The sequence below is a fragment of the Haliotis rufescens genome, unplaced genomic scaffold (genome assembly GCF_023055435.1).
Source record: "Haliotis rufescens isolate VD_foot unplaced genomic scaffold, xgHalRufe1.0.p SCAF_1, whole genome shotgun sequence".
Classification (NCBI taxonomy): domain Eukaryota; kingdom Metazoa; phylum Mollusca; class Gastropoda; order Lepetellida; family Haliotidae; genus Haliotis; species Haliotis rufescens.
Window position 1 is genome coordinate 76,207,808 of NW_025963779.1, and position 27,740 is coordinate 76,235,547.

Consider the following 27,740-nt stretch of genomic DNA (forward strand, 5'->3'; position numbering starts at 1 on the left):
GGCGCAAATTTGCACACATATGCAATTGCGTTCACATGACAAAATTACACAGATGTGCATATTTTGCAAACGTATGTATATTTACATGGGTATGCAAACAGGTGCGTGCGAACAGGGTACAAGATGAAGACTTCAATGAGGCTGGGGCATCGCTAATGAAGTCAAAGGTGATTATATTGATAACTAATGTGCTTCTAACTAATGTTGCTTCTCAACGATATTCTATGTGAGACCACCAACTTTTTCTTTACCCTAATAAACACGTATTTTACAAGTATTCTATGCCGCTGTATATAAAATAGTTCAAACAACTGGTCTGTCTGTTGCTGACTGGCCTAAAATAACATTCACTCACTCACACGTCATACCCCTTGGTCAACAGATTGTCAATGTACTTGGTATTTTATAAAGCATTGATTACGGGGGTTTAATGCTACTTCCCCGAAATAAACAAACCAGAAAAACGACTTCCATTTCTAACGTTTATATGACCATCGAAATATCCTTTACAAAACACTATGTACACACACTTTAGTCAAGAGACATGGCAACTTGTCAAACACGTTCAATGTGTTCTCATTGTTATGAGGACAAACATGACCAGGAACTGGAATATCTGAGATCTATACCCCTTCATGTCCAGCAAGTCATATATGATAATGAGTGTGATTGAGTTAGGGTTACCACCGCTTTGAACAGTGTCATGGGAGTTGACCATTTCAAGTCGAGATGTTGCTGGAATATTAATAAAAGCGGGGTAAAACCTACACACCCACTCAGTTACTCACTAATGTGGGGGAAATTTGTTGACCCACAAGAAACCAAGAATCGTAATCAGGGCGAATCTGGGATTCGAGCTCATGATCCTGGTACTGCTAAGGTACACAACTCTGTGCATATTGTTCAAATGATAGTCACAAAAACAAATACAGCATGGTGCTTTCTCTCCTCAATAAAAGGACATGTGAACATTGAATGATTTTTCTAAACGAACTCAAATCACTGGTTGAGGACATCTTGTTCTGTGTTGACTGCAGTCACTAAGAGAAATAGGTGAGGACGCTCTCCTGGTTTCCGCGAAGTAGTAGTGTGGGAGGGAGGTTGCTCGTCAGGATCTCCAGCCACGCCATGTACAGCCCTGCTGGGCACGACGTCTTGCGCAGCACGGGCAGGGTCCTACAAACACACACCAATCTTTAACAGACTTACAATTGATGGCATGTGGTAGCATTGTATATTAACTAGGTAATGTGTAACTCTAGTACCCAACGACCCTTGCTGATCGTAAGCGGTGACAGGTACGATCAGGTGGTCAGGCTAAATGACTGGATTGAAAGGGTGTCCTCGTGACCTGACGTTATAGGATCTTGCTTATCATATCATTCACTAGTTTGTCTGGTGCTGACTCCATTATTTACGGACGCCATCATATAGCTGGAATATTGCTGAGTGGGGCCTTATACAACAAACAACTCGGTGTGGCGTGTCGGCTAAATTTGGGAAGAAATTCTCCCAAAGCAGTTTGAGAAATGGAGCAGACTAATGTACACATTGAAGGAGAGAAATACTTACATAACTATGAGAGAGGCATCAGTGGAGTTTTCTAACAAGAGCTCGCGGAGACGGAGTTTCATGTAGGTCTGGAATATAGATAAATGGTCAGTCTCTAAACACGTTTCAATGTAGGAAATATGAACTATATGGAACACACTTAAAGACAGTGTCATACGGTTAAGTTTCTGTAGTCTAGCGGTTTATCAATTGTATGTAAATTAAATTAAATTTAATCTTTAATTTGTATACCAAATTCAAATCCCGGTAAGATTCTCCTGTGCACTTTACCTTGTCTGGGGTTCAACAACAAAGTGATTGAAAGTCGAATCAGAACAAGGTAAGTCACATTATGACTCAAACATAGAAACCAACTTACTGGCAAACCCTCTTGTGAGAAGCTTAAAATATACACTCTAAATACAATCGGTCACTTGAATTCAGACTTTGCAGTTACGGAAATGGCCGAGGTTTGCCGATTGCTACACATCGTGTTGAACTGTACCGTAAATTCCTGTGACTATCATAAAATCGTGGAGTTTATTTACTTCGGAAGGTCCTCAGGCGTTATTCGAGGGACGAGTGCATCCAGGTCATTTAAAATGTGCTTCAAATGCACCTTCTCAATGTTTCATGAGTTTTAAAGAAGCAGGTATACATTTATGATCTGAGCTCATTGAAGAAAGGTTGTTATTCAAGGATGTGCGGTATGGATGAACAGCTACCTTATGTTTCTGTGCTCTGAGATCCGAGTCAGTTATTTTCCAGGGTAGGTCAATCTGAGATTCACCCGGACGCAGCCTCCACCTGTAGATCATGGACTCGAACTCCTTGTAGCTGAAACAAAGCATGTGCATCCTTTTAATACACTGTCTTCCTCATCTAATATTTACGATGTTTTCGGGAACAAGAACATTGGTTCACAGGAACAGAAGAATATGTTGTGGTCAGAAACATATAACGACGTCAGCCTGGAGAGGATGGATAACGGGATCGGATGGTCAGGCTCGCTGACTTGGTTGATGCACATCATCGTATCCCAATGGCGTGGATCGATGCTCATGATATCAATCACTGTATTGTCTGGTACAGACTCGATTATTTACAGACCGCCGTCATAAAGCTGAGATATTGCCGAGTGCGGCGTTAAACAACAAGCAAACACAACATAAGAGTCTAGACCAGGACAACAGTGGTTGATAGCATGAGCAACAACCCACACAGTTTACCCTTCAAACAGCTCACATATTGTGACCACACAATGGTCTTCAATTGGTGGCGGAGCCTTTTCTGACCGGATATTCTCACAGAGCGTTATCCCTGAGAAGATCCGGGTTGGTCGTGGTCTTCAGCAACCCATGCTTTTCGTAAGGGGCGAATGACGGGATCGGGTGGTCATTTTATCCCCATTGCCAAGTTTGATGCTTATGTTAATCACTGGATTGTCTGTTCCAGACTTGATTACTTAGAGACCGCCGGCATATAGCTTGAATATTGCTGAGTACAGCGTTAAACAACAAACAAACACAGGGTGTTGATACTTGCCATATTTGAGTTCAGACCGCTTTGTGCAATTAGTCTCTCATGAACTCGTGTCAACCAAGTGGAGTTGATGTTCTCCATCGTGTTGACCCGTGAAGATTCCGGGGTAGAATAGGTCTTCAGCAACCCATGCTTGTCGTAAAAGGCGACTAACGGGATCGGGTGGTCAGGTTCGCTGACTTGGTTGATGCATGTCATCGATCCCAATTGCATGGATCGATGCTCATGATGTCAATCACAGGATTGTCTGGTCCTGACTCGATTATTTACAGAGCGCCGTCATATAGCTGGAATACTGCTGAGTGCGGCGTTAAACAACAAACCAACCAACCAAAAACCAAACTCCATCGTGTCAATAATGATGGTACAATTACATCCGTATTTACCTCGCCCTCTTGGGTTTCTTCTTTAAGTCTGGTATCACAGTGATCTGGGTATAGTCGATGCGGAATTTACTGAGCAGCGACGCCATCCTGCAAGAAAGTTTACAGTGAATGCAGTGTTGCAGTGAATGAGTTGGGTTCAACGCCAATTTGAATAGCATTTCCGCTTTATGTCATCGTGTCAGTGGTCGTTTATCACTTTCGACGCCTAGCAGTATGGGTTTAATGCTGACGAACCAAGGATCATCAGCTGAGCGATACTGGGATTCAAACCCACCATGCGGATCCTGGCTTCTACATAAATCAGCCTAAAACCACTGGGTCACTTGTGCCTTAATATATACCACTTTCAATAAACCCACTCCATGCCTGAGCCTTTTCTTATCGGAACTATTTTTAATCATTATTCATGTTATGACCATAAAACCAAGTTTTTAAAATATATTTCGCTTCACCATGCGGGTCATTTCAAACATGCCGGGGTCACACGATTTCTTTTCACGATGATCGATCATGTTTGTTTTGTCAGATTACAAAATCTGGTTTCGATATTATTTCTGTGAATATTTTCTTGGTTTAAACACAAGCGTTATCATTGTTTTCGGTCATGGTTTCTAAGGTAACCTGTCGGGCAGAAGAAAGTATACACCCATGTTTGATGGTGGCTAAAATGAAACAAGGAAGAGATGGCTATTCCATGGTGATGTATTTGATACGGGCTTCAAAGTTGTTTTTTGGCCCTTAAGTTTGCATTGTTTCGGCGACTCTTTTCTGCCGAGTAACATTTTGATAACGTTTGATATGTTTTGGTCAAATCCAATTTTCAAGTGTACACTTGACAACGGTGTAAGGATCTACACCAAAACGTAACCTTTATAGTAAATAAAGAAGTTGTTATCCATAAATTGTGTCTATTTTGTCATCCGTCAAGTTCGAAGTTATGCCTATCAAACAATTCAAGTGTATACTTGTTTGTGCCCGGCAGTTTACAAAATATATTTTTCAGTCTACTGAGAAAAGGGGCGGGGAAGCCTGGCGACCTGGTCACGTTGAAAATAACCTGCTAATGATAAACCTTTCCATGTCCTTATCCGTAGCACAACAATTTGTTCGCCTACCTGCGCTGGTCTTCGTCCATGTTGTCTCGCTTGGTTCCTGCACAGAACACCCGGAGTTTGCACCCCCGCCACTGTTTCCGGGTGGACAGGATCTGAGGCAGGAGCAGGGTGAGGCCTGGGGCGAACATATACGTACGTATGTTTTATGTTTTTATAATTTTCACCGCTATTTTCCCCTTTACACCCAAAGAAAGCTGCGCTCGGTGGATAATCGTGACTTTTATTCTCCGGCGTCGACGTTTTTTTATTCAGTAACGATCCAGAGAGCGCTGTTTCCGAAGGCTTATACGGTAAAATATGTGTGACGTCACTGGCCTTCGTGAATAGCAACGAGGCTGGCATACACATTGCTTTGATTTTTTATGATTTCGTAACACAATATCAGTGTATTTGTTTAAAAAATTGTATATACAAGCATAACGCCTTCGTCCAAATATTTGAAGACCAGGAATTATTCAAATTACCTCCGTCATCAAAGAGCCACCAGACGTCAATAGTCCCGACCTGGCGTCGGCGGAATCTGTTCCCAAGGCGCTCGTCGTCGACAGATATCCCCTTGATGAGCTGGGCACGTTTCCGGTCGTAGGCGCTCTGATCTATCCTTCCATCGGAAATGGACTCGTCCTCCCCGTATGTGAATGCTTTGTTTATTTCTCCGTCTAATTTCTGTGTGAGTTTTTCCAGCGGCATACCGTTAACTCCGTCAACGACAACGGATGGTACTGGTGTGACGTTGGACCTAGGTGTGTGTTTCTCATCATGATCGCTTTCCTCATCATCAGATTTATCTATATGGATTTCTGAAATTAGAACAATTCCTTGAACTTATTCCCCGAAGATTTACGTCAGATGCAATGCAAATAACGTCGATTTACCAGTGGTAATCAGGCGAACGCAGATCTTTTCCGTAAAAGCAATAAATAGATAAATCATTCCGTAAGCAACAATGTAAATGAAGGTCAATGTCACGATACAGACGTTAAACGGGCACCAACCCGTCATAAATGGCCAATGTAGCTCTTCAGGGAATACCTTACATTAATGGAAAAGGTACGATTGTGTATCACCAGTTGTCCCCATGAAATGTCACATTTTACGTATCAGACTAAGTCTGACATACACGAAAACATTTGAACCTAGGACCCACGTGAACTAAAATCAATACACTTTGTCCACGTCATTTCAATAGAAACTATTAAGTACTGTGTTCTGTCCAAACCCACCGTCATCAGAGAGGTCAGGGTTCATCCATTCGCTGATATCTTCGTCCGTGGCAGAGAGAAGTTCGTCGGGAACTTTGTGGATGTCAAACCCTTCCACAGACCGCAGGATCCCCACACCGTAACGCAGGTCACACGCGTCGCTGTAAATATAGTTCAGGGATCATCACACAATATCAAAGGCGGGTTGTAAGCCACGAATCGCTTATAGAGTAAGCAAATTAATCGCTACTTCGGGGTCTACAACAGCTGGAAGTGCTTGCGTCCTCTTCCAAAATGGCGGCGCAACTACCGCTTGGTTGCCTTGCCCTAATGAAGAACGTAATAGAGGAGGCCCGATGACGAACTGATGAAATTTATGACTACTTTGAAGATGTGGAGCAGACTGAGAATGATGGGGTCTTCGCTGCCTTTGCCCATTTCCCAATGTATCCAGTCATGAAATTCATGTTCCGCTGATGAACGCCGCCATTTTGGTTTGAGCACGAAGCGACGTCAGTCAGCGATTGGTGTGATTGCAAACGGCTGAACGTTAGCGCCCAGTTGTAAGGCGAATCGTTGTACGTGGCTTGCAAGCGTTTCGTGCTTTGAAACGCACCCCAGGTTAAATGTAATCACCGAATTACATTATGAAAGGTGACGCAACAAAAACAGCTCAGTGGTAATATATGTCACGCTTATTTCTGACAACAACCTACAATAATCAGGCTTAAAACCATCTGATGTCTCCTCGTAATACGCTGGATAATGAAGATGATAACACACAGATGATAACACGAACGATGTCAACCTACTGTAGAACACAGAAGTAGTTGAAGACCACCCTGGGGTCGTCCACCTGCCAGTCCCCCTTGTACCCGATGATGAGGGTGTTAGGTCGCAACTTGCCCACGCCCGATGTCTGGAAATGCAATGTTTGAAATCACAAAATACATACATACAATGTTTTATTGTTTGTTTGTTTGTTATTTAACATCGCCATCAGCAATATTCTACGTATATGACGGTGGTCTGTAAATAACTGAGTCTCGACCATACAATCCAGTGATTGAAATCATAAGAATCGATCTACGCATTTGGGATTCGATAACATGCATCAACCAAGTCAGAAAGCCTGACTACTCGATCCCGTTAGTCGCCGCTACAGGCTGACGTCGTTATGTTTCTGAACACATCTTACTCTTACGACAAGCATGTTTTGCTGAAGGCCAGTTCTAACCAGGTCCTTCACGTGCATATGCGGGTGGTGATTTTTGTGTATCTTTAGGTAGTAACCGAATCGGCTGAGCCATACGATTGTGAGGTCACGATCAGTGTCGAGCGGCAACGTATGGGGTTTATAGAGGTAACGTGAAAACCGGTGTGCCCACTGTAAATGCGAGTAGCTTATGAATAAAAACGTCAACAATGATAACTTCCGATTATTTAATAACTTCCGTTTATTTAATCATTAACACACAAGAAATCTATATAAAAATCAGTGCCATCGTTCAGGACACTCATGCAACATAAGTCCCGCCCATTCTCCTATCAGCCAACCAGGAATAAAATCAGATCTAAGTTCTCGCTGCCGCTAAACAAAGATCTGAGTACATCCCATTACTGGTCACGTCAGGACGACCTTTCGCGAACTGACTGAAATGACCAACAAGAAGTCGACATCAGCCAATTAGAAAGCAGCTTTCTTGAGCTTTACGGCACTCGTTTCAAACTGCTGAATTCCATTTCTGTCTACGCTTGAAAAATATATTGGCACAGTTCTCGATTAATATTTTGAAAACTGAACAAACGAACATTCCGGAATGTCTAATATATGGTTGAGAGTGTATGACAGTGCTTCCTACGTACTGTAACTGTCGTTCGGAATACCCTGTGCTAACCTTTCCGAGGTTGCATGATTAGAAAATACATTCCGACTGTCACTTTCATGACCTGGTAAGCGACGCTTTGATTGGTCGGATGAAAGGTCGTTCTGACGTGACCCGTAATGGGATGTCCTCAGATGTTTAGCGATAGCGAGAACTAAGATCTGATTTTAATGAGATTGTGCGTTAGTGTAATTGTTTTTAGGTTATGGATATAGACAATATATATGCAAATGAATATTAACCTGGTCCCATTAGTTAAACCGGACGAGTTCACCGGGAACGGGACGTCCTGATTAACGAGGGTCCACTCTGTTTAAATGTACGAATGAACGACAGTAGGGATACCGCATTTTATGTTGCACCCTTTGAATGAAGGACAAAGTACCTGTAATATAGCCTGGATGCCGATCCTCAGATTGGGGGCGGCGATGTTTGTGTAGAAAGCCCGGAGGTTTCTGTTGTTGAACCACTTGTAAGCTGCCGTTGATCGTATGTGGGTCACGTGATCAGATAAATCACCCTGATAAAGAAATAACGATATCCGTAAAACCTTAATTTCACATCTTCACATCGTAAAGAATTTATCAACTTTGCAATATGTCACAAATTACACATAATTCATAATAATATAAATGTATTGGTCAAAGACAGTGTCATTGTAGTATACCTGTATCAATGACTACTTTTTAGTCTCCATTTTAGAGTAGAACAGCAACTTAATCTTAAAACCGGAACCATATTACACATATTACATATTACTTGAATACTGGTGAATAAACTGAAAACACATAAATATCTTGACATATGGAGTGAGAGAGATTAACGCCGTTTTGAAAAAAAAATTCAGTGATGGATTGTCTGTTTGGTTTTGGAGAAAAATATAAAAAACGCAGGTCTTACAAAATGATTTGTTTGTTTGTTTGTTTGTTTGTTTGTTTGTTTGGTGTTTAACGCCGCACTCAGCAATATTCCAGCTATATGACAGCGGTCTGTAAGTAATCGAGTCTGGACCAGACAATCCAGTGATTGACAACATGAACATCGATCCACGCAATTTGCATCGATGACATGCATCAACCAAGTCAGCGAGCCTGACCACCCGATCCCGTTAGTCGCCTCTTAGGACAAGCATAGACGACATTTACGGCAAGAATGGGTTGCTGAAGATCTATTCTACCCCGGATCTTCACTGGCCTCTTACAAGATGAAGACGCGCTGACAAGCCAATGATCTTCATCAGGAAAACATTTTCAACCAAATGAGCGGATCCTGGCGTGGGAAAGGGACGCAAATCGCGGCGTTTTAGCCCACTGAATCACCCGTGCCATATTTGACCGATGGAATGAAATTTCAGCTTCTTTCTGGCCCGAACACCTTTAAAAAGCCAACTTGGGTGTCCTTTACATGAACCCCATCAGATTTATTTTTTAGCTAGTGTTGGTATATGTAATCCTAGACACGGGTCAGCACTGACCAGCAGCACGTGCGCACAGACGAGGAGGGACTGTTTCTGTGTGAGGGTGGACACGAAGTCGACCAGGGCTGGCCTGTTCCTGGGATAACCACTGAGAACCAGTATCTGAGGGCTGAAGTAAAGGTATGTGTTAGACATAGAGGATATAATATGGCAGTTTCCACATGTGTATATCACACCCCTTACCAACCCTCGATCCCATATCTGATATTGGGGTCTCGGGTTGATATAAGGTGTGATATGCAATATAATAACCCTTTTACCATATAACATAACATCAAGTTGTAAAATGTATCTATGTGCAAGTGAATGCAATACATTTTCATTAGGGCTGGGACGAGTCCAAATTTACTACCCGGGGACCCACCCCATTATTACCCGACCCTATCCCGGTACCCGCTGTAGGTCTCATGAGATAGGTACAATGTCCGGTTGGGAATAGTTTGACCCTAGCCCTGGCAAAATATATTTAGATGCTCATAGAAAACGATCTGGTTGTGCATACATTGAAGTTGACTGAAGTTTTATCTCTATTTAAACATATAAAGTCGGAAGGAATGGGTGCACAGTCAGAATGAAATTCGAGAATTAGTCACTTATAGTGTTACCGTGTGTTTAACTTACCGAAAGTTTTTAACATGTTCATCCGTATCAGCTAGTTTAAGTGTGCCTTGTAATGCGTCCTTGTACGCATGCGCCTGGGTGGAAGAACCCCAGTTTACATCTGTAATAAAGAAGGGTAGTACACCGTGAGAGGGGTGAGACTAGACACAAGCCGCTATCAGAACTAGGGCGGTCGGGTAGCCTAGTGGTTAAAGCGTTCGCTCGTCACGCCGAAGACCTGGGTTCGAATCCCGACATGGGTACAATGTGTGAAGCCCATTTCTGGTGTCCCCCGCCGTGATATTGCTGGAATATTTCTAAAAAGCAGCGTAAAACCAAACTCACTCACTCACTCATTATCAGAACTAGTTGTAGTGGAGGACGGGTGGCCCAGTCGTCTAAAGCGCCACACCTTGCCGGAAACTTATTATCGTGGGCTCGAATCCCCGTTCGCCCCGATTATGTTTATAGGTTTGTCAGCACCATGCCCGTGGCCATGGGTTTCATCAAGAGGTAAACGTCTGAGAAATGCTTCACTTCGGGTTTTAATCCCACATCAAGCAGACACTCCGTGATAAAACTGGAATTCTAAACCACACTTACATCAACCACATGCTTGCACGGTCCGATTATTTCTAGGGTGATGTGGTATAGCTCGGAGGCGGTCGGGTAGCCTAGTGGTTAAAGCGTTCTCTCGTCACACCGAAGACCCGGGTTCGATTCCCGACATGGGTACAATGTCTGAAGCCCATTTCTTGTGTCCCTCGCCGTGATATTGCTGGAATATTGCTAAAAGCGGCGTAAAACCATACTCACTCACTCACTCACTCACTGGTTTAGCTCGACTATTGCCGACTACAGTCAGCATTCATTCACTCACTCACCCACTAGTGTGATAATACGTCACCTGGTTTTCTGTGCTTGAGAAACAGGTACAGCGCCGTGATGACGACGAATGTAACGAGGGCTGCCCACCAGTTGATGAGGAACATGACTGCCAGACAGAGCAGGGCTCCCAGGAGGCTGACCCACTTGTTGTACAGCTTGTAGGCGGGCCGGAACCCTGGGAAGACATGAGAGCATCAGTACGGATGAAAACAAGCGACTTCCGGATAAATGAAGTAAACTCGCCTTGTAATTCAAAGGTTTAAATGAAATAAATGAGTGGCATATAAATACTTCTCAAGACAAGTGATATCGTGGCATTGTTTTGCGTTTATGTTGACAATTGGCGGGGCTTGTATCGCATTATTGCACTGCATGAGTAAAGTGGGGTTTAGCGTCGCGTTCAAATTTATTGCACTTATATAGTGACGTGCATGCAGTGTGAGTTGGCGAACGAGGCATCGGAACAGGAGAAGTCGATATAACTTACCAGGGGAGTTGGCAAACGAGGCATCGGAACAGGAGAAGTTACCAGGGGAGTAAGAGAACGGGGCATCGAAACAGGAGAAGTTACCAGGGGAGTAAGAGAACGGGGCATCGAAACAGGAGAAGTTACCAGGGGAGTAAGAGAACGGGGCATCGAAACAGGAAAAGTTACCAGGGGAGTTGGCGAACGAGGCATCGAAACAGGAGAAGTTACCAGGGGAGTAAGCGAACGGGGCATCGAAACAGGAGAAGTCGATATAACTTACCAGGGGAGTTGGCAAACGAGGCATCGGAACAGGAGAAGTTACCAGGGTAGTAAGAGAACGGGGCATCGAAACAGGAGAAGTTACCAGGGGAGTAAGAGAACGGGGCATCGAAACAGGAGAAGTTACCAGGGGAGTTAGCGAACGAGGCAACGGAACAGGAGAAGGTACCAGGGGAGTTAGCGAACGAGGCAACGGAACAGGAGAAGGTACCAGGGGAGTTAGCGAACGAGGCATCGGAACAGGAGAAGGTACCAGGGGAGTTAGCGAACGAGGCAACGGAACAGGAGAAGGTACCAGGGGAGTTAGCGAACGAGGCATCGGAACAGGAGAAGTAACCAGGGGAGTAAGAGAACGGGGCATCGAAACAGGAGAAGTCGATATAACTTACCAGGGGAGTTGGCGAACGAGGCAACGGAACAGGAGAAGTTACCAGGGGAGTAAGAGAACGGGGCATCGAAACAGGAGAAGTCGATATAACTTACCAGGGGAGTTGGCGAACGAGGCAACGGAACAGGAAAAGTTACCAGGGGAGTTGGCGAACGAGGCATCGAAACAGGAGAAGTTACCAGGGGAGTAAGAGAACGGGGCATCGAGACAGGAGAAGTTACCAGGGGAGTTGGCGAACGAGGCAACGGAACAGGAGAAGGTACCAGGGGAGTTGGCGAACGAGGCATCGAAACAGGAGAAGTTACCAGGGGAGTTGGCAAACGAGGCATCGAAACAGGAGAAGTTACCAGGGGAGTAAGAGAACGGGGCATCGAAACAGGAGAAGTCGATATAACTTACCAGGGGAGTTGGCGAACGAGGCATCGAAACAGGAGAAGTTACCAGGGGAGTTAGCGAACGAGGCAACGGAACAGGAGAAGGTACCAGGGGAGTTGGCGAACGAGGCATCGAACCAGGAGAAGTTACCAGGGGAGTTAGCGAACGAGGCATCGGAACAGGAGAAGTAACCAGGGGAGTAAGAGAACGGGGCATCGAAACAGGAGAAGTCGATATAACTTACCAGGGGAGTTGGCGAACGAGGCAACGGAACAGGAGAAGTTACCAGGGGAGTAAGAGAACGGGGCATCGAAACAGGAGAAGTCGATATAACTTACCAGGGGAGTTGGCGAACGAGGCAACGGAACAGGAAAAGTTACCAGGGGAGTTGGCGAACGAGGCATCGAAACAGGAGAAGTTACCAGGGGAGTAAGAGAACGGGGCATCGAGACAGGAGAAGTTACCAGGGGAGTTGGCGAACGAGGCAACGGAACAGGAGAAGGTACCAGGGGAGTTGGCGAACGAGGCATCGAAACAGGAGAAGTTACCAGGGGAGTTGGCAAACGAGGCATCGAAACAGGAGAAGTTACCAGGGGAGTAAGAGAACGGGGCATCGAAACAGGAGAAGTCGATATAACTTACCAGGGGAGTTGGCGAACGAGGCATCGAAACAGGAGAAGTTACCAGGGGAGTTAGCGAACGAGGCAACGGAACAGGAGAAGGTACCAGGGGAGTTGGCGAACGAGGCATCGAACCAGGAGAAGTTACCAGGGGAGTTAGCGAACGAGGCATCAAAACAGGAGAAGTTACCAGGGAAGTTAGCGAACGAGGCATCGAAACAGGAGAAGTTACCAGGGGAGTTAGCGAACGAGGCATCGAAACAGGAGAAGTTACCAGGGGAGTTAGCGAACGAGGCATCGAAACAGGAGAAGTTATCAGGGGAGTTGGCGAACGAGGCAACGGAACAGGAGAAGTCGATATAACTTACCAGGGGAGTTGGCGAACGAGGCATCGAAACAGGAGAAGTTGATGAGCGCATACGCCATGAGGAAGAAGTTGGAAATAATAGGAGCAATGATGTCCAGGGCGCCTGAAACATACAAGCGGCATTTGAACCAGGGACTTAACGGTTCACCCGTTTCAGTGCATCGCGACATTTCAGTTCGGATACCGGGTTAACTCCGAACCCAGTAACCGACGTTTGTCGTAAAAGTCGACTAAAATTAATAGGCCGGTGAGGCTCGATGAGTTGACTTATTGCATCGATACGAGGTCACGTGATGGATATAAACTACAGTGTACTATTTCTGCCTTTTTTTAACCAAATATGATATAGTTTCGTGTTTCCATGCATCGTAATGAGACCAAAAGTATCGTTACTCTTCCCTATTGGTAAATATCCAAACGTGACTTGGCAGGATGGTTGGAATAAAGTGAGTTTCATGTTACAATTTGTAAAATAATTCATCGTTAATACTATTCTCTTACACTCCTTTAACAACGCTCAATGTAAAGTTTACTTACCGACGCATGTCATTGCTACACATATACCAAAGGTCAAGAAGTAGCCTCGCTTTGGTTCTCCAGATTTGCCGAAACCTTTGGCAAAATAACCAATGAATGGAAACAAACCATCTTTGCCCAGCGCCTGGAAGAGCAGTGTGGATACATTTAACAACGAACGTCAGATCGATCTAACTCCTATCTATAGAGGCAAAATCAGACTTCAAATTCTTTTCAACTTTCTTATTAGAGTTTTACGTGATATATGATATTATACCTCCTCCAAAATTAAATTTATTACACTTGTCCGTGTGAAGATGTCGGGCGTTTCATAAAAGTTAGAGAAACCCTGACATGATTTAATCTGGATTCAAACGTGTGACAACGTGCTTAGTAAAGCTTGTGAAAGAATGAGGCAAAGAGGTTCAAAATAATATGTGGCGGTAAGAAACCCTTAAAAGTCAAGACGGAATATTGGGACAAATGGTATTGAAGATTCTGAGTGAGTTTTATTTTACGCCGCTTTTAGCAATATCACGGCGGGGGACAAGAAATGGGCTTCACACATTGCACCCATGTGGGGAATCGAACCCTTGCCTTCGGCGTGACGAGCGAACACTTTAACCACTAGGCCACCCCACCGCTCCTTGAAGAATCTGAATTTGCGTGATTTGTTTTAGATTTCTTCAGTTTATAGTGTATGACAAACATAAACACCAAAAGACACCGTTACTAATGTATTAAGAATCGGTTTCTTATAATGTCAAGACCAAAAGTTTTTTAAATAAGAGCTAGGGACCTGTTTCATAAAACGATCGTAACACGACGACTGTCGTTTAACATAACCTTACAACAGTGTAGTAGTTAGAAGGACCGGGGAGGCTACATATCATGTGGTCTGTCTGAATACCATAAAGTTTCAAAACCAAACTGTCCTATCTCGTCACAAACGAAATGGATAAGGACCAGGACCACGTTCCACAAAATGATAATGGCGCTAAGATGCTTAGACGATCTTAACTCCCCATCTTCCCGAGGCAAGGGAGTTAACTGACTGTTAAAATCAAGTTTCCATCCTTGCCGAAATTGGCTGGAATTTCTGGGTTCGATCGTAGCGCCACCAGTGGCTGTACGAGTTATGTCCCCTCTATAGACCAATTCGATTCCACCTCTCATATCATTTGTTTCAAATTTATAATTGCATTTACTTCAAACAAAATGGCGGATCGATAATCCAAATCTATATTGTGATGAAAAGTGCATCAAATCGCATGAACACCTGGAAATTAAAAACATGAAAAAGTTTTGAAAATATCTGATGACGCCGAGTTGGCGGTACACATGCTTTGCAAGTCCTGCAACCGACCGAAATCTGCACGGCAGTGTACGAACTTGATGTCGATATCGTTTGTGACGGGGTTTTGATTGGACTATGCATAGCCTCGTTAGTCCAACCAAAATATCACTACATAATTGCAGCCTTGTTCGACAAGGGTGGAAACTGGACCTTTCTAGTCAGTAAACTTCCTTGCCCCAGGGAGATGGTAACGCCCATACTTTAACATAGACGTACGACTGTCATAACGCTACGATCGCTTTGTAGCACTGGGCCCTGATCTCAATGTAAACTGAAGCGAATAACGGTCCAGGTTCTTAAAGGAAGAAAAAGTGTATGTCTAGACTTAATGTACCAGTGACGTTGGCGAGACCCACCTGGAAGACTTTAGGGGCACTGACGATGCTTGCCAGCGCCGATGACAGGGTTGCGGAGAAGATCCCGGCCAGGATTAGTGGCTTGAAGGCAGATGCGACGCCTACTGCCTGGCAGGGAGAAAACAGAGCACATGAGAGGGTATCAAGCTTGATATGTTCATCTGCACACAATACATGTAATTGTCCGGGAGGTGAGATCTCCAGTCAGCAGCTAATGGGTACCCGGTAGGAGGAGATGATATCGTGAAGGAGTGAGTGAGTGAGTATGGTTTAACGCCGCTTTTAGCAATATTCCAGCAATATCACGGCGGGGGACACCAGAAATGGGCTTCACACATTGTACCCATGTCGGGAATCGAACCCGGGTCTTTGTCGTGACGAGCGAAGGCTTTAACCACTAGGCTACCCGACCGCCCCTTATCGTGAAGGAGTCACCACAGAGAGTTCAGATTGCACTGATACACTGGCCAGTGTTATAATGCCATGCGATTTACGAGTGGTCTGACCCATGAAGATCCGGGTTAGAATTGGTCTTCAGTAACCCATGCTTGTCGTAAGAGCCGACTTAAGGGATCGAGAGGTCAGCTTCGCTGACATGGTTGACGCATGTCAACGTATCCCAATTGCTTAGATCGATGCTCACTGAATTGTCGTGTCCAGACAATTATAAACAGACCGCCATCAAAATCACTGCGGGACCTCCAAAACCACGTCCTCATGATGTAATATTCATATACAGTAGTGCTTAGTGCAGTTTCCTTCGATGCGTTGTCATCGTTACTGAATACAATTTATCCAAAGATTAGTGTTGGTAGAATACAGGTCCCGACACCTTGTCATACCCCGTTGTCGTTTTGAAGTCCATATTGGCACGTAGTGTTTGCACACTGAGTGACGTTGACGATGCTGAGAGCAACTTCGCTGATGTTGCCGGATGCCGCTTCAAGAACGGAGAAGCCAACCGCATCCCTGAGGAGGCAGCTGCCACACGCCCACGCAATCCCGAGGTAGATGATGGTTGTCAGAAATATAGCCATGAAGGTACCGCGGGGGATTGCAGATGAGGGGTCCTGTACGGGTGTGCAATGCGCATTTAAGAAATAGTAAATATATAGGCACCATCTGTTGTCTTTTATAAAGTCTTGTTTAAGTCACATCCTAACAAAATTGTTTTAATAACAAGAACTATTGCCGGAGTGCCTATTGACAATTTTACCCTTTCATATGAAAATCATTTTCTAAACTTATCACATAAAATGTTAAGTGACCCACAAGACATATTAAGTAACCCTATATCTTCTGGTTGACGGTACCTTTTGCCACGTTTTAGAACAAATAGAGCTCTTAGATCTTTTATCCCGACTAAATTTAGCATTCGTCTTGCTATTTAATCTTAACCCCTTTTCGGGTAATGAAGTACATTACATTGTCAGTCCAGACACGTCACTGGGTACCATACCGCCCGGATAACAGGATGTCACGATACATGCATACTGTAATTCTATATACAGAAGACAATTTGTAGCTCACCTTCAGGTCCCCTGATATGTTGGCCCCTGCCAGAATCCCAGTAGCGGCGGGGAAGAAGATTGCGAATACTTGAAAGAAACTCGTCCCACGGAAATCAGGCCCAAAGTTCTCCACCAATAACTCGCCTACAAAGGAACAAAGTGTCCACACCTACTAAGACGGATGGTATGGTTAAAAGACTCGCAATTAAATATTTTAATAGAGAGACGTTTGATAGCTTAAAATTGCATGTGATGAATAAGATAAAAATGCCATCAGGTTCAACTGACCTCACAGACAATTCGACAAAACTGAAGTTAACAAGAAGTTAGCATCACAATCAAATGTTCACCATCCTCGCTTGCTCGCATATCGGTACACCTACAAAAAGCCGCCCTCCTTTTCATTAGCCAATTTGATTTGCTACCCAACTCTAACGGACCAATCACAATGCGAGTTCAAACCAGCCTCAATGTTGGGTTGGCCATGTCAACAACATGGCGGCAGTCCCCGTAATTATGATAGAGCTTGCGAGAAATCCAACATTAAAAAACTGACTGACGCGCAAATGAAAGCCCTCAGAAGTCTGTCTGATAGATGACGCCTTCATGTCCTTTAGAACTGGTGGTGGCAAGTACTCCCTTACCCATTTCCATGGTCAGTAAAATGTTAATGGAAATCAAGGGCGGGTAATTTGAAATCGGGAAAGGATCAAGGGGTTTGTGTAGGTTTCCTGAAATGCGAGCCCTCAGCCCTGGAGTTACAGGGGATGCGGGGTCACTAGGCTTAAGTTACCCGAGTAGCCAACGAAGCCATTGGCCTGTCTTTCTGGTGTGGCGGGGAGGAAGGTGCCCACGAAGAAGTTGACTATGGCTGCCATCAGCACCACCAGCAGCACCAGCTGAGCCTGTGGGAGAAGAACACCCCAGTACACGTAATCAATCGGATCCACCCTGTTAATGCCTCTACATACAACATACCTGGACAAAAATAAATAGTTGGTGAATCAATACTAATAAATTAAAAACAACGCCCTTTTATGTTTCACAAAATTGTCCTCCTTTAACTTTGAAAGCGTGACGGTTTGACAAGGTTGTGTGTCTGTAGTTTCCGTACCTTAGATTCAAAGTCTAGCCCAATCAGCACGATGCCCAGGATGAGGAACGACGTGGCGACGCCGATGATGCGAACCTCGTTGAGGGGGTCCCCTGTTATGTACGTTCCATGCTCCTGCAAGAAGTCATTGGGTGAAACGTCCGTCAACACATTGAGTCCATTCAGTCAAATGTACCTACAAGTCTCCTTCACATACATTCACGACAGGAATATACAGAAACAGCTACTATCATTTTGCATTTGGAAATACAGGTGGCGTTGTGTCCCGTTGTGTACAAAAATTCTTTAATAGTGAGTTCAATTCCAGATTTACCCTAATTATGCTCATAGGTTTCCACAAAGTGGTAAAAATGTAAGATCTGAAACAATTAGGTTTGCTTCACACACTAAGCTGATGTGCCGTGCTAAAACTGAAATAATCACGTTAATAAAGTGACGTTTAACCAAACCCACTAGCTCACCACAAATTCACACAACAACTCACCCACATCAAGTCGCGCACAGTTTCAGCGAACCCCACCACGTACATGGCGGCGGCCACAGCGTTAGCCAGAGAGAAGACAATCCCAATTGCTCCCCCGAACTCGGGGCCCAGGCTGCGGGATATCATGTAGTAAGCGCCCCCTGGGAAACGGCAAACAAATATATCCAAGTCTGATATATATCACAGGACATGAGGCATGCTTTATAACGCCCTGCATAGAAAGGTTTGTCAATACTGGCGGTTTCTCAAACCTCTGTTTGTCTCACTGAGATGATGTTCGATATGTACATTTGAAAATAACACAATACAAACAATTACATTAAACAAAGTGTTAGATATCACAACCAGGATAATGCCTTTTAAACCGCCTGTCGGCTATTACTAGTATGTTGCAACTAGCCAGGCCACAACATTGGCATATTGGTGACTTACCTCCCTTGACCTCTCCATTGGTACAGATGGCGGCCATGGACATGGTGGTGATTGAGGTGACGAATGCTGACAGCAGGATGATGACGGACGCCAGCCCGATCCCTGATCTCCCCGTGATCCACGTGAGGCGCAGGAACAACATCACCCCGAAGATGTTCAGCAGGCACCTCACCTACAGCAACACAGGCTGTCAATACTTGCATACGGTAGCTACGTACTCAAACTGACTTTGACTTGCCTTTGTATGTGTTTGTAATGGGTGCTACCTTTGGGCCAGTATGCCCTCTCCTTTTGGGCGAACACCTGGTATCATCTCTGTTTGATAGTGATTCATAAACATATGTTATAGTCAGAATCGTACGATAGGTACTGCTTTAAGAAGAAATTTCTTATGAGTTTGAAAGGTTCAGTGTAAACAACATTGGGTGCTATCCGGTTACAGTACGTTTTACGACGATGTGAGCAACTGTCCAGCCATATCACGCCGGATGAGAACATAAATTGTATTCGTGACCAACTCGTGTCGTTCCGGGACAAGCCGAATGGCGATCTTGTAGCTATATAGGTTACGTAAACATCGAGTGGTAACGAATGCAAAATTGGGTATTGTACCTTGTAATCTCGCGGATCCAGAACGACTGGAAGGAAAGCTATACTGAAGATATTTCACGACAAGATTGTATTTAAAGTTATTCCTCATATATATACGTACAGAAATTGAATAGTGTTGACTTTAATGGTCATTAAAGTTTGTGAAACTCGCGTTGACTGTACAACGCAGCATAATATTCCCCTTCAGATACTGATCTTCACGGGTGCCTTGCGTCTTTGTATTCGTGGCTACTGTTACAGATTCAGATCGCAATGTGCTTGACGTTGCCCTTTAAAAGTTGCTATGTCAAACCAAATATCATTTACGTTTACCAGTGCTAATATTGTCGCACACGGTCATCTGACCACATTATTCAGGGCGTGTCCTTCTTACATACCAAAACCCCCTGGATCCATCCTAACTTTGCGGCTAGGCGTGGCTTGACCTCTGCCTTCTTCCTGGTACCCCCCGAGTCGTCCTCATCACTGTCAGGGAGGTCCTCGCCCAAGGGAATGGGGGACTGGAAGTAGAATTCATTGGAGTATCTTAACGCATTTGTGAAGCCTTTTGGCGATTGAAAAGAATATTCAATAGTTGTAAATTAGATGATGTTCAATGCCAGTAAGCAATAGTCGAGGCGTGTAAAATTCGACTTTTACAGGCAGACCAGTGATTGACTGCGTGAACAAACTTACACCCGTCGGGCGCAATATGATAACACACAGCTCAGTTGTTAATCATGGGCAGCGTCTATCTATATCAGTGAGTGAGTGAGTTGGGTTTAACGCCGCTTTTTACAGTATTCCAGTCATATCACGGCGTGTCAGCTTAATGTGGGAGGAAAGCCCGAAGTGATGCAGGTCTCAGACGTTTACCACTTCGGACGCAACTCTGCAAAGCGAATCGCGGCGCCTTAGACGACTGGGCCACCCGTGCCCCCCCCCCTATCTTTATCAAACGGGGCGCCCTTTAGAAAGCTCGTAGACTCACTATATGTGAGCGAACCCGGGCTTTTCATGCCTCCCACGGTACCAGTACCTTCTTATAAAGAATTGCTTTTTTCGGTATCATTTCAAACATGATGGCGGTCATGTGGCTGCAAATTCATTTCTGGTCCTAGTCTTCATCAAATCAATCTATTTTCACTCAACATTACCCAGACACACTTACTTTTTGTGTGTTGCAGGACTGAGTGATGGTTAAATAGACATAATCACATTTAACAACAGTTATTTCAATATTCAATTACATTTTAAAAAATCGGTATACTTTCTTTTGCTCCTCAGTTAAGTTTTATTTGCCCCCACTCTGTCGTTGGTGGATTTGAAAAATCGATGTCGATAACTTGTGGATGAGGGTTGGAATTAATTACAAGTAAGGTAAAAGTAAATATTCTGATCTCGCTCTTATAGTCGCCTGAGGTAGCTTTATGAGTGTACTTCAACAATGACGGAGGAGAGTCGTAGAGCTTAGGCTGTTTTGGGGAACGGGTCCCTTGCTCCAACACAGCTTACCCGTCTAAATGGGTTCAGTTTGGTGCAGTTGTACGGGTTTAACAGGTTGTTTGTTTTGCGGCAGCCGGTAATTTACTCTCTCTATCAAAGTTCTTAATTCAACAAGTGAAGTGGTGTGTCAGGAATTACGAACAGCAAATACCGTAGAGAAATTTCCTTCGCTTCAAAAGTTAGTGAGTGAGTTGGGTTTAACGCCGCTTTTAACAGTATTCCAGTTATATCGCGGCGTGTCAGCTTAATGTGAGAGGAAATCCCGAAGTGATGCAGGTCTCAGACGTTTACCACTTCGGTGATACCCACGAGCACGGGTATGGTGCTGACAAACCTAGAAACATAATCGGGGCGAACCAGGATTCGAACCCACAATCATAGGTTTCTGGCGTGCCCAAGGGACGCAGCAGCGAATCGCGGCGCCTTGGACGACTGGGCCACCCGTGCCCCCTCGCTTCAAAAGGGCATGTCAGGAAAATATTCCACGAGATATATTGACTTGTGCAACAGGTAGACATCTTTGTTAAACCATATAATCAATTGATCACAATATGCAATTGTTTGCCATTTAAATTTCTTAAGAGAAAAAATATGAAATGACGACGAGTTTGCTGATTCCTGTAAATGCACCGTTTGAATATTTTTTTTAATTATTTTATCAACCAGGTTTTACAAAAAGATAAAGGGTTATGTCTTGAATTCGCGTCATGAGATGCCAACGAGAGAAAGGACTATCCACACATAATTAGAATTCAGAATAAGGAGCTACCCCAGTGAAGTTATAGGTCCATACAGGCCAAAATGCTAGATTTTACAAACACTGTTATGCAGTTATTTTGATCAAACATCTTCAATCTGAACATATACACTATAGCAGCAGCACCTAAGTTCTAAAGTCTTGCTCATCCATCAATATGTTTTTTTTCTGGTGTAGGAAATCTCTACCGAAACGGCTTCCCTTGAACTTGAACGTGCGTGAGGGAGAGTTTTGATGGCGCCAGACAGGGCTTAACACTAGAACCGGTTTGTCGTTGTCATGGCTTTATTATTTCACTCCCTGGAAGCTGGAGGTATTCTGGTTGCACGCAAATGTAGGGCACGCAGGGTCATCACACACCGCGGCAGGTTCCCATCGGTACAAAGGTATATTATTCATATATGTATGAGTCGCGGACCAACCTCAAACATCTGTGTTAATTTATTCTTTTTGTATTATTATTATTATTATTATTATTATTATTATTTATCAAAATGGTTAAACAGTACATTTTGAATAATTTAGTTTCATTAAAGTGTCGGGTTACAAATAACATTCCCAACGATCGTGTGTATTGCAAAACAAAGTGTTGTTTGTTGAGTTGAATTAACTTAACAAAATTATTGACTTAACAAAACAACTTAACTTAACACAAGCATAACATTCTAGTTGGTAAATAGGTATTAACGCCACTTTCTGTCAGCGTAATGTTCCAGGTAAACTTTAGGGAAACATGTGAGAGCAAAGGTGTTGGTGCTGACAGACCCAGCACCATAATCTGACCGAATCTGAGATTCCATTCCACAATCAGCGGATACTGGCACCGGTAAAGGACGCGTAGCTGCATAGTGTATCGTGGCGCATCCGTCGTTTTATAACAACCTATTCGACGCTGGGGGGATCAACAAACAAATGTCATTTGAGGTCAAATAAAATCTCTAAAAATGAGTGAGTATAGTTTTACACCGCTTTTGACAATATTTAAGCAATATCACACGGGGTACACCAGAACTTAATTTCACACATTGTAACGTGTAGGGAAAGGAACCCGGAAACCATGACGAACGCGTTACCCTCTAGGCCACCCTCATTTTCAATATTATGTTCTCTTAATCAAATCATACCTGTTCTTCTCGAAGTTGTTGGAGTGTCGGTCGTTGCCGGAAGTTGTCGAACGCGTTCGTGACATTCTTGTAATGATCCGCATGCGGAAGAACTTCGAATGGATCCCTGAACGTCCTGTCGGACTGGAAACTACCCCTGCTGGCCTGGCTGTACATGGAAAACACCGACATTCTCGGTGACATTAGGTAGTTGTTGTCGGGACCGTTCGGGAACGCTCTGTCATGGGGAGCAGAGAGGTAATTTGAAGGCATGGAGATAATCTCAGGCTGTTCATCGATCAGCACCGTGGAACCTTTCCGACTCGGGACGATAGAATGCGCTTGCAAACTTTGGTCCGACCCTTGTGAATATACCGAAATTTTTCTTTGATTTGTACGCCCTGCACGTGTGTGTCTCTCATAGGTTTGATGAACGGGGTTACGTTCATGGCCTGCATGTTGGTCCTTGGTGTCGTTGTCCTTGACAACATCCCTCTCCTCGTCCTCGTCCTCGTCCTCCTCAACGTCCCCAGCGTCTGAATCCGGCGCCGTGATGTTAATGGTAACTGAATGTTCTCCCGGTCCTCCTGTATTGGGTAACTTCGGGACATTTACATAGTCATGGTCTTCATTGTTGTCATTCTCGCCATTCTTCAAAGACAGGAGCACTGTTGCATCCATCTCTACGTGCCCCTTCCTCCGTGTCGGACTTGAAGGAGAGGATGGTGCTGGTATAGTTGTCCCAGAGTTGGCCATGTCTGTTTCACAGTCCTTTTCTCGACTTGCATCATGGCTTAAGTTTAAAACCGTCCTACACAATCCCCCTTTCTCCAGCGCCATGGCCCAAGGTAATTAACCAAGGTACAAACTCTATTTCAACAGGATAAAGCCAAGGTGGTACCTTGCACATCAACAGCATGAACGACAAGCCTATTGTTTCGTAGTCTTGTAATTATGCCCCCAGCATCTCGAGTGACAGCCAGGCTCACTTATATAGCCCTCTTGACGTCACGGCTACATGCATGGGAATCTCATGGGTGTTCCTATCTCCTAAGGGTGATAAAAATCGCCATTAAGATTCGTTGAATAATTATCTCCATATGCAAAGCAGTGGACTGTTCTAACGTAAGCAATGCCTCCTTACGTATTTAGATGTGGATATAATTCGCAAGGCAGAGTTGGGGACGGCGTCGCTAATTCACTCCTTGTGTACGGAGATCATTAATTTCTTACGTGTCACACACGCTTTTTCATCGTGACATATCTAGAACACCAGAGAAGCCTGTGGTCCCGCATGAATCACATACAGGGATCTATGCATACATGTCTGCTGTTATTCAACAAGTGTAGGGAGGTTATAAACTCCCGGGCTAAAGAAAGTATACACCCATGTTTGATGGTGACTGAGAATGAAACAAACAAGAAATGGTTATTCAGTGGTGATGTATTTACGGGTATCATTGTTGTGGTTTGGACCTTCAGTTTAAGTGCTTCTGTGACTGTTTTCAGCCTTGTAATATTTTGATAACGTTTGTAAATGTTTGGGCAGATCCAATTTTCAAGTTTATATCTTCTTTTGCCCTGCAGTTTACAAACAACGGCTCCTTTGTCTTTTTCCTGTATATAACTAAATTGACAGACCTTTTTGTATTAATTACAAAGTACTTGATGAATTGTTTGATAGGCATTACTTAGAAGTTGACGGATGACAAAGTAGACACAATTTATGGATAACAACTTCTTTAATACTGTAGAAAGCAACGTTTCGGTATAGATCCTTACGCCGTTGTCAAGCAAGACTGGTGGATAACGATGTAAGGATCTGTACCGAAACGTCGCTTTTTACAGTATTAAAGAAGTTGTTATCCATAATAAATTGTGTCTACTTTGTCAAGGTACCTGATGAAAAAGAGTCTTCTGTCACGGCTTCATGGAAGAGGTGAAGTGAAAAAGGGGTTAACGTGGCATTCAAGATTATTGCACTTATAAAGCAACGTGTGTGTGTGTGTGTGTGTGTGTGTGTGTGTGTGTGTGTGTGTGTGTGTGTGTGTGTGTGTGTGTGTGTGTGTGTGTGTGTGTGTGTGTGCGTGCGTGTGTGCGTGCGAGTGTGTGTCCTTGCTTTAGTCCCTTAATTCCGAGCGCCAGGCAGGGTAACAACAAGTACCATCTTTTAACGTCTTTTGGTATGCCGATCGAACCATGTACCCTCCGCTATCCGGGAGGACGCTCTACCACTATACCACGGAGGCGGTCCTTTATGGAAGGTGGTGAGGTGAAATTGGGTTTAAACGACGCGTCCAAGACTATTGCACTTATATAGCGACGTGCATGCACGTGTGTGTGGCTGCTTGTACTAGTCCGGACTGATGCCGATTTATAGTGCTATCCCACTGAGATACCATGCCGCAGTTTAACATGAATACCCCAATCAGACACAGTATACTGACTCCGAGCCGACAAGTCCTTGTTTTAGCCCCTTAATGCCGAGCGCCAGACAGGGTAACAAGTACCATCTTTTAACGTCTTTTGGTATGACGCAGCCGGGGATCGAACCCCGGACCTTCCGCTGTCTGGGCGGACGCTCTACCACTAGACCACGGAGGCGGTCCTTTATGGAAGAAATTCTGCGAAATCAACAATATTTACTAAATCCGATTATGAATGTGAGTGTTTGTGTTTATATTCAGAATCTTGGTCTTTTCATTGAACGTACGTGTGATTTGGTCGAATTTCAGTATAAGGTACGAACAGATACAACAATCTACTCCTTTCTTAATAAGAGCTATGTTTGCTCATTACGGGCCTATTAAAAGGGAAGGTAATATTTAGATGACCAATAAATATGCTTGAGTTGGTCCTACATTCTTACATAAATGGCATACTTGCCCGGAACATGCATTTCTTAGTCGAATCGCCAAAAGAGTGAAATCTCTATGCAATATTGAATTAAATAAGGAATTTGTATAGCGCATTTTCCAATTAACAAATGCGTCTAGACTATGATTGATCTGGACAAAGGCTCTCTTGAGACAGGTTTTGGGTGTCTTTTTAAAGTTTGTCAGATCTTCTGTTCCTCGGATTTCTTGTGGCAGATTGTTCCGTAGCAATGGACCAGCATGTTGAACGACCTATCGCCATATGTTTTGGTACTTTGGCACCACTAGCAGATGTTGATCCTTTGATCAAAATACATAGGGAATACAGATGACGTGCATCACGCAGGGGCAACTCACACAGTGTTATCACAGTTAAGCATAAAATGCTTGAATATTATTTTTAAAGCCAATGCTGGTTTAAACATGTTATGTGTTAAAATATATTAGTGTTAGGTTCTTTGAACTTTAGCCTTTCTTTAAACAGGTCTCAACACTCTGCCCCTGTGTATGTGCCTGGGGAGCTGATGTTACCAGTCAGCATTAAAACGCAATACTAATAATCACCGTGATATATTTCATAACCAGGGCCTAGGTTCGTGCTCAAAAGGTGATACGACGACGCGCCCCTGGTCTAACTGACCAGTTCAGCGACAACGCGCCTCTGGGGGTAATTAATTATTTCCACGATAAGACACCGTAGATAAACCTGTACACATGGTATTATGTAACTGTATTCAATATTCTACATGCATGAACACGTGGTCATTTGTTTGCTATACTTCTAACCTGAGTGAGTGAGTTACGCCGCTTTGAACAGTATTCCAGTTACATCAGGGCCGGTCAGGTTGATTTGGGAGGAAAATCCCAAGTGATGCAGGTGTCAGGCGTTTACCACTTGGTGAAACCCACCAGCACGGTATGGTGCTGACTAACAGTACGTGCGTTCGATTACTCAAATGTGAGAGGCCTGAGTCAAGGTCACAACATTTCTGTCAACCAAGGATGACCAGACTCAACCAGTTAACCAGTGTGTTAACCAAGGACAATATCCGAAATAGGACGCATAAAAAGCAACTTCAGATATAAAACAAAATGGCTGCCGGTGTCAGAGTGTGGAATTTCCCCCCTAGCCTAATTTCCCCCCGGAAAAAAGGGCTATATAGCTAAATTTCCCCCGGAAAACTGGCTATATAGTCATACTTCCCACGGAAAGCACACTATATGGCCATATTTCCCACCCGGAAAACACACTATATAACCAATTTTCCGCTTTGGAGTCAGATTTCCCCCATGATTAAATATATGTCTATTATCAAAAGTACCTAGATGTACAGTTGGCTGATGGAGTAATTTACAAGAGAAACCATGATTAAAACCTTGTGTTGTTTTGCGCCATACATTCTTAATTTTATTAAATAGAGGATAATTGATTTCGACATTGAGATATGGCGGATCTGTCACTCGACAGATCAGATCAGCCTTTTGTCACTGACGAAATTATATGTTTTATTTATTATATATTTATTTAGTAGGATATGTGTTTTTTGTTTGTTTTTTTATTTTGTTGTGTATTTGAGGTAAATCAACGAATCTAAAATCTTCCAACTGTCTTCAGTAACAATAAGTCACATTGCTAGTTGAAACACACTTTGCTAGTTGATTTCTATCAGGTCTGCACTGTAATCTTGAACGGCAGTCGTTCTCCTTATCATGGTTGCAGTGACATATCACTTTTCTGTCATCGAGAATCCTCAGTCGCTCACTGCCAAGTATATTATAAAGTATATTTACAACGTATATAGCGCATATATCTGTACGTGCTCATGGCGTTTCTCGCCCCGATCAGAGGTCCGTATATTTTGCATTCCAGAACTTCCCAGCTACATGTGAAATATGCAACCAAAGCTTCCTGTCAGGCGCTAGAAGATTACCCATTCACATTACCATTACCACATTAACTCTTTGGTACTCATTTATTGTTTGTGGACAGAG

General features: G+C 43.9%; 1 protein-coding gene across 1 annotated transcript; it reads right to left on the bottom strand.

Moving 5' to 3' along the window:
* Positions 1 to 468: 468 nt before the first annotated feature.
* LOC124118475 (solute carrier family 12 member 3-like) lies at positions 469 to 23,913 on the bottom strand. Its single transcript, XM_046480589.2, has 23 exons — positions 22,894 to 23,913; positions 19,905 to 20,027; positions 18,916 to 19,087; positions 18,484 to 18,623; positions 18,000 to 18,113; positions 17,679 to 17,790; positions 16,905 to 17,029; positions 16,217 to 16,444; positions 15,375 to 15,482; positions 13,683 to 13,806; positions 13,147 to 13,248; positions 10,667 to 10,822; positions 9,781 to 9,880; positions 9,157 to 9,268; positions 8,068 to 8,202; positions 6,609 to 6,715; positions 5,818 to 5,957; positions 5,059 to 5,394; positions 4,595 to 4,709; positions 3,480 to 3,566; positions 2,277 to 2,388; positions 1,573 to 1,640; positions 469 to 1,176 (listed from the first exon to the last, which is right to left on the bottom strand). Exons 1-23 carry the CDS (start codon positions 23,710 to 23,712, stop codon positions 1,041 to 1,043), a joined length of 3,771 nt encoding a protein of 1,256 aa, XP_046336545.2. The 5' UTR covers positions 23,713 to 23,913; the 3' UTR covers positions 469 to 1,040.
* Positions 23,914 to 27,740: the final 3,827 nt, after the last annotated feature.

Excerpts from the sequence above, each read along its gene's own strand:
- LOC124118475 (XM_046480589.2), bottom strand. The coding sequence starts at position 23,712 with ATGGCGCTGGAGAAAGGGGGATTGTGTAGGACGGTTTTAAACTTAAGC. Across the intron at positions 19,088-19,904 it reads GATGGATCCAGGGGGTTTTG|GTGAGGTGCCTGCTGAACAT; the intron begins GTATGTAAGAAG and ends GTGTTGCTGTAG. Across the intron at positions 2,389-3,479 it reads AAGAAACCCAAGAGGGCGAG|CTACAAGGAGTTCGAGTCCA; the intron begins GTAAATACGGAT and ends GCTTTGTTTCAG.